This window comes from Atractosteus spatula, chromosome 1 (assembly GCF_055471065.1).
Source record: "Atractosteus spatula isolate fAtrSpa1 chromosome 1, fAtrSpa1.hap1, whole genome shotgun sequence".
NCBI classification, from domain to species: Eukaryota; Metazoa; Chordata; class Actinopteri; order Semionotiformes; family Lepisosteidae; genus Atractosteus; species Atractosteus spatula.
In genome coordinates this window covers 20,111,048-20,124,267 of record NC_142706.1, presented here as the reverse complement: position 1 = coordinate 20,124,267, position 13,220 = coordinate 20,111,048, and the positions used below count along the sequence as shown (strand labels likewise).

Here is a 13,220-nt window from a genome sequence, read left to right as displayed (position 1 = left end):
TATTTTACATGGTATAAAGCAAGGTGAGGAGGGTGGTTATTACCTGTTATTATTATCACAGACCTTGATCTGATATTTACCTGCACCCAAACACATACTGTATACATATACCTGTAATGCCGCAAATTACCCAATGGTACTTTTCTTGAACTGAGAATGAAAGCTAAACTTAACATTTCCCTTCTCTCACTCGAACCGTGAGGCTAGTTTTAAGAAGTAAAACTCTCTCTCTACTTTACATTAAATACACTTCTGTCCAAAACAGGTGTTGGGGACAGATGAAGACAATATGGGGGATGCTTGCTCTCAGAAAATGGGATCTGCCAAGTACCTCCGGCTCCTGCTGTTTATTTTGGTGCCATGCATTTGTGCTCTCATCTGCTTGCTGGTCATCCTTTTGGCTTTTGAAGGTAAGTGTTTGCAAATGTTTTTTCCCAGCTCTATAAAACTTTGAAATTCTGATGAAGCATGATTCAGTTTTGTTTGTTTCCGTGCCCCTGCCTCCTAGGTTTTTAGTTGTTTGATAACTAGAATGCTTCAGAATTTCACCATGGCGATACAGGTTGGTTTCCTATAAAGTTTCTAAGCATTCCTCAGCCCCGTCTATACAGTTTTCCTTCACTTCTTAACATCCAACACACTTTCTTCAGATGACCAATTGATTGTTTGACATTGCAGCTCAGTAATTTGGTTAGTATGTGTCCTTTGAGGACAAAAATGTCTTGCATCTGAATATTAAGATAGACAACTTCAAAAGGATAAACAGTTAAACAAATTACAGTTTTAGGTTATAAATGGTTCAGGTCACATTATACACAAATGCCAATTCTAATTTTAAATCCAGTTAGAAAGCAAGTAATGGGATTTTATGTAGCAAGAGGTAATTTTGCAGTGGACATTGTAGGAACTTTCTTGTCAATAAGAATATTGAACCCACGTAAGTGATGTGGTTTTATTAGGGGAAATTCATATCCTGCTGTCAAAAGATAATATTATGCTGACTTCTGCATGACTGGAGTCCAGGCTGGAGGAGAAAAGGAGTGTAACTCTTCCTATGGAACTAGACAGTGAAGCCTACTGTGACAACAGCTGCTACTGTTTATAAATACAGCCACAAGCTTTCCCATTGCACTGCACTCCAGGCTAAAGACTCTATAAATCTGTATCAAACACTTATATGAGTTGGAAATTAAAACTGTTTACTTTTGATACCAAATAGTCTTTCCCCCAATACACTTGAATACTCAGAAGTGGTATGAAAAAGTTTCTACACACTTCCAACTTGTCTTGGCAGAGTGATATTTTGGAATATCCCACTCAGACTCCCAAAATGCTGTTGTTACTGTTGCTGAGTGGGTTCATTAAAACAGATGCTGTAGTTAGCGAGCTCAGTTGAGACTGGCAGCTCAAACTAACTTCCCATTGTTTGCAGTAGCAGACTGTGAGCTCACTGAGGAACAGAACACAGTCTATGGACTTAACATAGAGTTTAACAAAAGCATGCTTGAGGCAAAAGGCAAATGTCTAATCTAACTGTACAGATTTGGTGCTGTGGCTCTTCAGGTATGGTAACATTTTCTGTTGTGCCCTCTACAGTCTCACATTTCAGAATATGAGAACAAGATCTGTTATGTTAAATACATGCAGGTGCTTTTAAAAGCATTTTTATTCCCATGGTAACAGAAGAATTACGTTTTTGTTTGTTCAAATGTCTGAAGTGAATTTTAAAAAACTAGAGCTTTGGTAAACATATAATTGAGATACATTTTGTGTTTCACTGTTGTTGGCATTATTTGTTGCTTAACAAAATTGTAAACTTTCCTTTTATATAATTACGTGTTTTATTCCACTTGTTTAGAATCTTTCATTCTGAGTTGGGTCATGCATATAAACAAAGAACCCAAGCCAGGACATCATGGGATTGTTATTTACAGTACAAGTTCTTATTGCCCAGTGAAAGAAAATCATTCAGGAAATTTGATGGTGAACTGAGAAGAAAAGTCATTAGTATTAAAATAATTTGTTGTGGTGGTGCAGTGTTTATGAGACTACAGATGGAACTATTCAATGGTTTTTGGAACTAAATTAAATTAAGACAAAAGGCATACTTTTAAGAGAACAACTTAGTTTATATCTCATGAGTAGTAGTACAGAGCTAATAAATACATTTGTGGTCAAAATTTTTATCCAGCCACCCATCTTTTAAAACAGTTTTTTTTTTAATTTGCAATCAATTTTCAATCAAAAGTTGTATAGAATTTGCTGTTAGAAAATGGATCGATGGATGGATTATTATTCTTCAGGAACTGCAGATATCTATATAGACCTTCTGTGAATGAACTTGACACCTGTAGTCATTTTTTTTGTGTGTGGTGGGGGAATTGCAAAATATCTCTTTGAAGTTGCGTGATCGTGAAAAGGTAACATTAATTAGAAGAAAAGGCTAACTTCTAGTATCCCATTTCTAATTACAATGTATTTGCAATTGTATTGAAATTATTTTCTGATATTTTGCTTCATAATTGTGTGCTTTAAGAATCCAAAACACAGATCCTAATATATACTGTAGCACATTTGGAATAAGTAGCTTTCTGCTACCTGTAGTTAGGTTCAAAATCAACAAGCATCAACGTCCTTACTTGTACAGTAACGCTAAATATAATTCCAAGTATTGAGAGTAACAGAAGATGTGCAAACTGTTATCTTTAACTATAGATTAATCTTGAAAATAACCAGTGAGATTTATCTAAGTATAGAATATATTTAAGCAATAAGGAACGAGAGGCCATGCTATATCGTGAATATAATCACAGTTAAAAGGTGTTGTTAGGCCCGATGCGAAGCCCGACAAATGAGACTTTGTCTCTTTCCATTGTTTATTACAGTGTTTTAAAGTGAAGTACTTGTTTATATCACATTATGCACCACTTTAGTTTTATTACGTCTTCATATATGGTTCTGATTAAATTGGATAGCTTGTTCAGAGGTCACAGAATTATTTTGGAACCTTCTTGAGTTTCAAGGAGAAAAGGATTCACTGCCATACTACCAGATGTGTGCCTGATTGTTAATTTAACTAGAGGACACAACAGGCACGGGGTTTCATCAGAGCTGAGCTGTACTGTTAGTGCAGCAGTCATCTTTTCATCCTCCTACTCTCTGGTAGGTGGTAGAAAATGTGTGATAAATCATATGGTATATACAGTATACATTTCTGTAAGACATATATAGCGTACACACACATACTGTACAGTATACAGTGCCTTGCAAAAGTATTCAACCCCTACAAAATTTCTACATTTTGTGGCTGTCTGAGCAATCATGATATTTCACTTTCAAAATGGATTTAGTATATTCATTATTTACTCCAAACTGATCAAATTTAAAATGCTGATTGTATAAAAATAAATAATATTTTTAAATAATATTGTCTGAAATGGGGGATCACCAGACAATATCCTGGTCCATGCACAAAGCTGGCCTCTATGAGTGAGAAAGAAGCCTTAAAGCACAAAGACCTCCCTTAAATCACATATGATGCTGCAGAGGTGGAAGAAGGTTTTATGTTCAGATACAGACAAAAAATGGAACTTTCTCAAAAACAAAGCGCTATATTTGGCACATCACCCAGTCAACACCATACCAATACGTTAAGCATGGTATAAGGGCATAAACTAAAGAATATCAGTGGCTTATGCTGGCAGAGACATTGCATTCAGACCACATGATTCCTCCATGAAGTCTGTAAACCTGCAAAAGCAGCAGTGCTATTTAATGGTGGTTGATGTGGATGTCACCATTACCTAACCTATCCCAAAAGTAAGCACTCGATTGACATTCAGTGATGGTGAGCCGAAATGCAGCCATGGAACTTTCCCAATGTGGGCACTAGTATGACAGGGCTGAAACAAAAGAATTACACTGACATTAGTGTTGTGAAAATGGGTAGTGGTGGTTTTTATTCCAGCTCAGCCTTAAGCAGCCTAAATCAGCTGCCCATAGGCTTAACTGTACCAATTTAACAAGTTCTTCCATCTCATCAGGTACAGTAGTGCTGCTTTAAAGAGATACAGAACACCTGCAGACACACTGGCCTTCCAAGGGCAGGATTGGACAGCCCCTTTTGTAAGGAACCCAGGATGCTGCCATAAGTGGTGTTAACACGTTAAACCACGTTTCTGACTACTTGCTCATTAAAGATGACCTGATACTGCATGAATTGGAAATTTTACACCAGTGTCCCTTAGTGGCTTAGTTCCACTTCTGATTTCCACATTCTGGCCTCCCTGATTTTCCCTCATTAATTAATTTACTGAAGAAATGTCTCTCCTCATCACTTGAGCTGCTGTATTGGGGCTGCTGGTACGGTATATACTGTATTGTTTGCTGCGTTTCACCTAGCTGGGTGTTTAATTACATTTCTGTGGTGTGTAGTGTTTTTATTCTTATTCCCCCAAGATTTCCAGCTGACACCTTAGTTTTGACTCTTTGTTATGCATATTGATAAAAACAAAAACATAATTCTTTCTGTTGTTTTGGTATTTTCATATTTTTTTTTTGCATTTGGGTAAAAAGGTGCATTGCAGTTATGCTTATAGTCCTTGTGTGACAGCATTCCATGTGACATTATGATGTGTGAGCTGACTGTCATCCACAGATGGCATAGAGGATGCTTTGAAAGGAAGTACCAGATATCTAATTTTATCACTTGGTTGTGTGAATCACATCTCGAACAAATGAAAAAAGTTGAAAACAAACTTCAACAGGAAACAGTGTGTATCAATATGAATATATTATAAAAAATGAGACACATTCATTCATGTAATTGTCAGACTTTTTTAAATGAACCACCATATCTTTAATGTAAATGGAACAAATATTAATACTTATCTATAAATCATCTATTAAAAGTGTTTTAACATACCGTCTTACTTTTGGTTTGGCAACATCAGTACTGCCACATGTATTAAATTGGGTAGTAGTAGTGAAGTAATTAGTGAAGACAAGCAGCATAATCACGGGGAAAAATCAGATGAACCTACAGTAAATGCCCTCAATACAGTATAAGCCACAATACAAGTTGTAAAGAAGGTGAAGATCATTATGAAGTGTGTGGCTCACCATCTCCACTCTGAATTTACACTACTTCCATCTGGGAGATGCCTCTATGTCCCTAAATATAACAGACAGCATAAAATAACACTCTGGTCTTCTGAAACACTGTTTTTCTGTATTCTTTGTTGGAGAGGTTTGTCTTTTTTTTTGTTGTATTGCTGTGTTGGAATCTAACATAAACCAGATTTCCCCCTGGAGATGATAAAGCATCAATTGAAATATGCTGGGTTCGTAGAAATATTTTCCTTGAAAAACAATGATGAAATTGAGCTTCCCTGCTATAATATTGCCTTGACAAAGCAAATGGTATTAGTAAACTCAACTGTTGAGGTCATTTATTACAGTTTATTTTATGCTGGTCTCAAACTTAAACTTGTGAGCACTGTATATATGTGAGATGTGGACCCTGCTGTTCCCCAGTTATTTACTGGTTGCACTGGTCTAAAGAACCATGAGAGCTTGACTGATGCAGTATCCTGTTTGTAACAAATAGCACAGCCATAAAACCTACCTGTTTAGCACACAGTAGGTTTCAGTATGGCTTTGTCCTGCTTGTGATGCATTTCTCACAAGCTAACTACAGCCATTTTAAAATTGATATACGCAAAAACTTATAGCAGCTGGCTTTTCAATTCAGTTTTTTCCACTGCAATTGGGATTGCTGATTTCCCCTACAGAATTTCTAAACTTCCTTTTTCTTTATTTTAAAATGAAACCATTTTGCTCTAGTCTAAATCCCCCCATTAAAAAAAATTAAACTCTAGATTTAGATAGATGAGATAGAGCCTTTTGTCACTGCCACAGTGAAAGTAGTACTGAACTGTACTACTGAATATCCAGTTGGAATTCTGAGACACAGGAGTTGTTTTTCAAGTTTATAATTTGATCCTGGTGCTTACATCACTTATGCTGAAAAACATTTACTATTTGACACAAAAGAAAGGACAAAACTTCTCAGTCTACGGTCACTGAAATTAAGGATAGTGAAATTACCCTTCAGCTACTCAGGATGTAGTCTACATTCCGAATAGTCTAGACCTTTGCTTGTGTTATTTTAGTGTGAAATAATTTTGTTTTTGTTTTGAGTAATACCTGAATTTTGTAGCACAACACCTGTGATTTCGTTTACAGGTGGACTGTAAAAGTTCAGTATATTAGCAATGGCGTAAAGCAGTCCTCTTCTTTGAAGGCCTTGTTAATCTTAGCATCTTCAGTAGAAAACATTTCCTGCTGTGAAATGTGAAGTTTTGAACACAAAGAAAATCATTGCTCTTTGTTTTACTACAAGCTTTGAACCTGTATCTGCGTAACCTTTTCCTTTGTTTGAAACTATAAAATGGGACATGTGGATCTTAAAAATACAGACCTTTGTATTGTCTCTGTATTTATATCAGTATACACCAATGTATGCAAACAAATTGCCATGATTTTTGAGAAAACTGGAATTTTCTCAAAAGCTGAAATTGATCTAATTGCCAATGTTAGAATAAGACCTCTCTAAAAATACTTGAATTTTTATTTGCTTGTTTGTTTAGTGAGTCCAATAATTCAGTTACTTCGGTCTTGCTATAGCTGAACAATATTTCTACTGATGGAACTAGATTGAGTTTATTGTGAAAAATACTTGAATGTCCGAAACAGGCAACAGAATCCCTATGAGTAAGCGGAAATATGCAAATAAATTTACTTTGAAGGTCTAACAAAGGTAGATGTTATTAATTCAATTGTGAGAGAAAAAACGTCAGCAGGAATATTTTATCACAAAGGAGCGTGATTTATTGCTGACCTCCTCCTTCTAAGTCTACAAAAGCTCTGTACATCAAAGCTGTTACCCTCCTTGAGAGGGGCTGGCGAAATTCGTTTAACAGGGTTTCCTTCTCTGGGACAAATGACCATGGTAAATGGTCATGGTTTTCAATGCACTACCCTCTCATGCAATCTGATGAAGGGAGAAAGAGAATGATGTGTTGTAAAATGTTGTAATGCTGACAATGATTGCAAGGTTCTTGTTGGCAGACTTATTTAATCCATAGCAGCGGAATTCTAAATTTTGGTGAATTTGTTCTTCTTAGCAGTCATTGAACATTTATGGTTTCACCCTCAAGCAACTTAAAGTTGCTGCAGAGCAAACTATACATCATATATTTTTCTTACATACTTTTATCTGTTTTGTGTATGTAGCATATACAGTAATAACCATTTTATATATATTTAATGTAAAGCTGCAAACTCAATAACTTAGGGTAAAAATGCTCAGTGATAAAGCAGTAATGCCTTGCTCCCATCACTTGGGTCTCCAGCTTCCCTGTGACCCCAGAATGGAAAAAAAGTGGTTAGAAAATGGATGGATAGATGGATTAATTATTAAATCATTCAATTATTAAATTATTAAATCATACAGTGCATAGATTGTTACCTATATAGTATGATTGAGTTAAACTGAACCAACAACTTTGACCGAGGTCTACAGAACCACAGGTTGACCTGACTAAAATGCAGACCTTCAACAGATTTAGATTGACAGTCGCACTGGGCAGTTGTCCAAACTCAAAACTAGAGTTATCAGATGGAAAAGCCATTATGGTGTTTTTAACAGGTAAAGTTGTTAGAAAATTCCCAAATCAGCTTCTTGTGTGAATGTGCTTTACATCCGACATTCTATTTAGTCGATGCTTGTGTAGGAATTTGTCCAGCAGTCCGCAGAAGCTCTACTATCACGCTTTTTTGAAACAGTCCATCGTGACATTAGGTAACGTGAACCAATGGACTGATTTAATTTTTATTTGGCAGATCTGAGAGTCAAAGTTATTCTAGAGGAAAAGCAATACACCTGCTAAATTGGTGACTAATTCAACAGATGCCTCCAGTCAGTCCCTTTCCTTTTTTAGTTCTGCATATTATGTTATTTATAAATCTTGTTATAGTCCCTGGGGCTTTTCAGGCACAGCTGTTGGAATATTTATATATAGATATATCCTATTTATATATATATGTATCCAATATGTAAAAGTGTGAATGGGCTTTTACTATCTGTAACCTCACTTTGTATAGTAACCACTACAGATGAGAGATGGCGATTTATGAAACACATCCAACACTTGCTTTCTAGGCAGCCAAGTTTCCATAGATGATCAGTTATGTTTATTATTAGCACATTCTTTCTTTTTTGAATTTTGACATGCTTTCTTAAGATTTGCTCAGTGTTTCTGTTAAATATAAACAGAACCTTTGCTATAAGTTGTGAAGTGTTAAGTGGTAATAGTACACGTGATGTTAAGGCTTGAAGGCGTGATGTTAAGGATGAAAAGTGACTTGCCACCCGGAGTTACCTGGTTCAAGTCCATGCTGTCTGAGTTTTTGTAAGTTAAATGTCAAAAGAAGAAAGTCAAAAGAACACTGTGATTAAAATAATAAAATATTCCACAACCATATCACCTTGCAATTCACAACTGGCAAGCCACTAAAGCTAAGTAGGTGTGAGCCTGGTCAGTACCTAGATGAGAAACCTCCTGGGAAAAACTATGGTTGCTGCTGGGAGAGGTGTTAGTGGGGCCAGCAGGGGGCACTCACCCTTCTGTCTATATGGGTCCTAATGCCCCAGTATAGTGACAGGGACACTATGCTGTAAAAAGGCACCATCCTTTGGATGAGACATTAAACCGAGGTCCTGACTCTCTGTGGTCATTAAAAATCCCAGGGCATTTCTCAAAAAGAGTAGGGGTATAACCCTGGCGTCCTGGCCAACTTTTCCATTGACCTTTACCAATCATGGCCTCCTAATAATCCCCATCTATGAATTGGCTTCATCACTAATAGCTGATGTGTGGTGAGCGTACTAGTGCACTATAGCTGCGGTCACATCATCCAGGTGGATGCTGTACATTGGTGGAGGCGGAAAGGAGTCCCCATTACCTGTAAAGATCTTTGAGTAGAGTGTCTAGAAGAGCACTAGGTTTAAGGAATAGGTGTATGGAATTATTACAAATTACAGAAATTTGAGAATATGCATTAAATGGATTAACTTTTAAATAAAAAACGATCTTGTTTTGGTTTTAAAATTTAGAATTTTGAATGATCATATTAGTCTGCACATTATTTTAGCCCCACTTGTTATTTGCAGTAATTTACGTTATGAAGCATGAGATGCTTTAAGAAGTTCTTCAATAACTGTCTTCATATCCTGCCACCAAAGTGCACTGTAAAGTATTTGAAGTTCCATAAAACAACAAAATTGAAAAAAGCTCTCAACCATACCCAAATCAACTATAAATACAGGAAACAAACACTGCTATTTTGCACCAGAAGTGTACAACAAAAAAACAGCTCAAAACATAGATTGAACTTTCTGCCCAGATGTCCAGATGTTACAAATTTGATGACCAGGATTCCCCAGGAGGCATTGCACAATGGCAGAGTCCTGTCGGGGAAGTGATTATAAATAGTTATACTGGCTGCCTTGGAGTAAGCTGCGACTCCTGTAGGCTGGCAATGTCACCACCCCTTCATTCCTCTAGCCCACCTTTAAAGGATTGTGGAGCTTGCAGGATATCTGGACGGTTTGGAAGAACATGTCTGTACATCCTCATTGCACTACAAGAGTCATTACCATTAGTAAAGACACAAGGTGTAGCTTCTTCGATTATTCAACCTCGTACGAAGGAGGTTATGATATCCTAGTCTGCATGGTCAGGCTGTTGTTCCCTCAGTTGTACCACCTACTTTTTCTCTGTGTGTGGAGACATGTGCAGGCAGCTTCAGAACTGTGCCTTTAAAACACAATTCCGCTTTATGCCTCAGTTCTTAGCTAGGAGGTATGTTTCACACAGTTTGTTGTATAGGACAAGCAGGCATTGAGTCAGTCATTATTTTCTTCAAGAAGTGGCACAGCATAGACAAACATCCGCTGATCAGCCACTCTCTCCCAGAGTCTTGCTGCTGCTGAGTTGTAGAGCTATTCCCCAATAGTAGTAGCCTTTCTCCCCTTTTATCATAGGACTACAATAAGCTATCAGTCTTCTGCAACTTATGAAAAAGGTAAGAACTTGTACAACATTCCACTGTTTCCTGTGTGGAATGTCCTACATTGTAATTCTTATTTGCTATTGTTACAAAAATACAATGTTATCTGTATTACTATTTCACGAGGAATGACGGCAGCCGAAAGCTTGGGAGAAATTAGAATCGTTTATTGAGATGGAGAGATTTGGCGTAACCCGCTTGGCTGAGGGCCAACCTCCTGGCCGTTGGACGGGGAGGATAGGACACCCATGCGACCAATGGGGTAGCTGCAAAGGTGGAGAGGGGGTGGAGGAGGGATCAGGATTAGTGAGAATTGCAGCAGCTGTGTCGAATGAGCTCGGCTGCTTTCATTCCTCCCGAACTTTCATTAAAAACTCCATTTAATAATTATGTATTGTGAACATTTGGTATTTGAGACTATGATAGTAAAAAAGTAAATATAATTTAAGCCTTATTTACAGTACATCTATCATATTAGCTAAAGGATGATGGTCGTTTAACATAAGATTTAAGCTCTGATTATCATGGCATAAGAAATGAGGAGCTAGTTCTGTCCCTGTGTCAAGCAGGACATTTGACCCATCTCTTTCCTTTGTTGTTAGAAGCTAATTGATCTCAGGATTTCATCTTGCTGTTTCTTGAAAGATACCAGAGTATCTACTGTACCTCTCCACCATGGCCCAGTCACTCAGATACACACAACCCTTTGTATAAAAACATTTCTTTGTGTTCTGTGGCATTCACTGGGTTGGCTTTGTTTTTGAGGTCTTAATCATGCATTGTACAATTTTAGCATAACGTCCATTGATTTGTATTCTATGCTTTTAACTGCAGTACATATCCTAACATTCTGTTTGCTTTTTTTATTGCTTCCCCACATTGTCTAGAAGATGTAAATGGTATGTCAAAATTATTCTTTCTTATAGGCATTTTCTTCTTCATTAGCATTTAACATATTATATTTGTAGTTTTTCTGTTACCTGCATGTAACACTATTAAATGTCATCTGCCTGGTGTTTTCCCAGTCTTGAATTTCGTCTAAATCTTTGATTAGAGAAGTATTAATCATTTGCAAGTATTAACAATAAAACACTGCAAAGTGTGATTTTTATTACCTCTTGCTCATTAGCAATTTATCTCCTGATTTTTACAAAAGTAGGCAAACCGTGAATGTTTACAAATTTAGCTCGATTCAATATACTGGAATTGTGGAAAAGAAAATGAGCTTTTTGGTTTAACATAACTGTGAAATTGCAGCTAATTTGACAAAGAAGCTTAGCACATTTTTCACAGGAGTGATAACTTCTGTGGTCTATTTGTTTAATTCCCAGTTCTCTCTAAATTTGTGTAAAACTGTTGAACAGAAAAGCATGTGAAAAGCAAGTCTGATTAATTGGATCTTTTCTTGTTTTGTATCTACCTAGGTATTTTTGGAAAAGGCTTCCTGGAGACAAGTGAGAAGGACCTTCTGTCTACTGGTGACAGTGCTTCAGACATTCCTTTCACAAGCACTCTTGATTCTGAGTCCTTTGGGATGACGCTAAAGAATGACCCGATCACCCAGTCTGTGTTGTTGACCACCAACAGTGACCAAAAGAGCAGAGGCATGGGTAACCTAGTGCCACGCTCAGAAAATGCCTCCTCAAGACCATTTATTCTGACTAAAGCTCCCAATGAGGACTCACGAATCCTTCTCACAGAGAGGGCTGACAGGGCCTGGTCCAGTCCGGCCTCAACCACTGTACCAGACTGGATGACATCACTATCGACGCTAAATCCTCTGGTGCAAGCCACAACACAGGAGGCTGTCACTCAGCACCCTGACAAAGGTAGGATGATGTACTGTACATGTGCTCTTGAGAAAAATCTTTTTTATCCTAGTGATTGGTACAGTATAGTTAACCACACCTGGAGTCCTAAAAAAAGAGATATAAACCTCTAATCTTTCCCTAGAGAAGATCAACACCACTCATTCAATTCTCAGTAGCATAAGTTAATCAAAAAGACTTAAGGAAGGCATTATTTACAGATTAACTAAATGGAGGACAGTGCTAAAAGGAGACTTGACTTAGGAGTACAATAGAGTGTATAAATGAAAAATACGTTGTATTATGTAAAGTATGTCCCATATGCTATTATTTAACATAAGACATGGATGCATGGAATAAAATGTCATGTAAAAAAACAGTTTAACATAGTTTTAATACCATTATGGAATTTGTGTAAAATCAAAGGATATTTAAAGCAACTATAAAATAACTTATTGAATAGGAATGGAACTGGGAAATTAAGATCCTTAATATTCTTAAATATTGCAGGGATTCTGACCCATCTGTACTTTGATTACTCAGCTGACCCTGATGCTTAACACCTGTTATAAAATTCAGCTTTAACTGAAACAGTCTTGAAATTAATTTGAATGTAAGATTCAAGGTAGGCTACACATACAGTACCCCAGTGTCAGCTATGAGTACACATGTGCCAAGACCAGCATACAGTACTTACCTGTATGGAATCTTCTTCAACCTTGTTTGACAGGATCTACTGGAACAGTGGAACAGACTTGCTTCTGCCAACAGTATACGTTTAAAAATCATTTGTCTCATATTTGTTTTTATGTTGTTCTTTTTCTGTTACAATTCATTTTTCGTGAAGAAGAGCAGTATCTTTCTGTATCTGGTTCAAAGAAAGATCATCTTCTCTACTCACTTTTAGCATACACCATTAAGTAAAACTTAGGGAAAAATGTGATTTCACGTTGTGGAAATATGCGAGTTCTGAAAAGAGATGACCAAAAATGTAACATAATATTCCCATTGGAAAGCTCAGCAGTCTAAGGCTAGAAGATTTTTTAAAATATTTTGTACAATTAATGTATTTTCCATTCATTATTTTCTTATGTATTTAACAAAAAATGAATTTAGGTTTTCGATTCACAGCACATACTGCAGATTTTTAACATCAAATGTAATTTGAAACCTGTGACAGATGACAAAAATGGAATGAAAAATGTCATCTTATAGTTGCCAGGAAATAACTGTCTTTATAAAATAACAAGGAAGTGAACAGATGGCTTTTTATTTAAA

At 36.7% G+C, this 13,220-nt stretch overlaps 1 protein-coding gene across 4 annotated transcripts in view; it reads left to right on the top strand.

Annotated features, from left to right (window-relative positions):
* Positions 1-13,220, top strand: part of corin (corin, serine peptidase) — a 69,770-nt gene that overhangs the window by 3,554 nt on the left and 52,996 nt on the right. For all 4 annotated transcript variants that reach the window (XM_088924040.1, XM_088924202.1, XM_088924118.1 and 1 more), the window contains exons 2-3: positions 266-410; positions 11,559-11,963. In XM_088924040.1, coding sequence (XP_088780166.1) covers positions 266-410; positions 11,559-11,963 — 550 coding nt within the window. The remainder of the gene's footprint in view (positions 1-265; positions 411-11,558; positions 11,964-13,220) is intronic.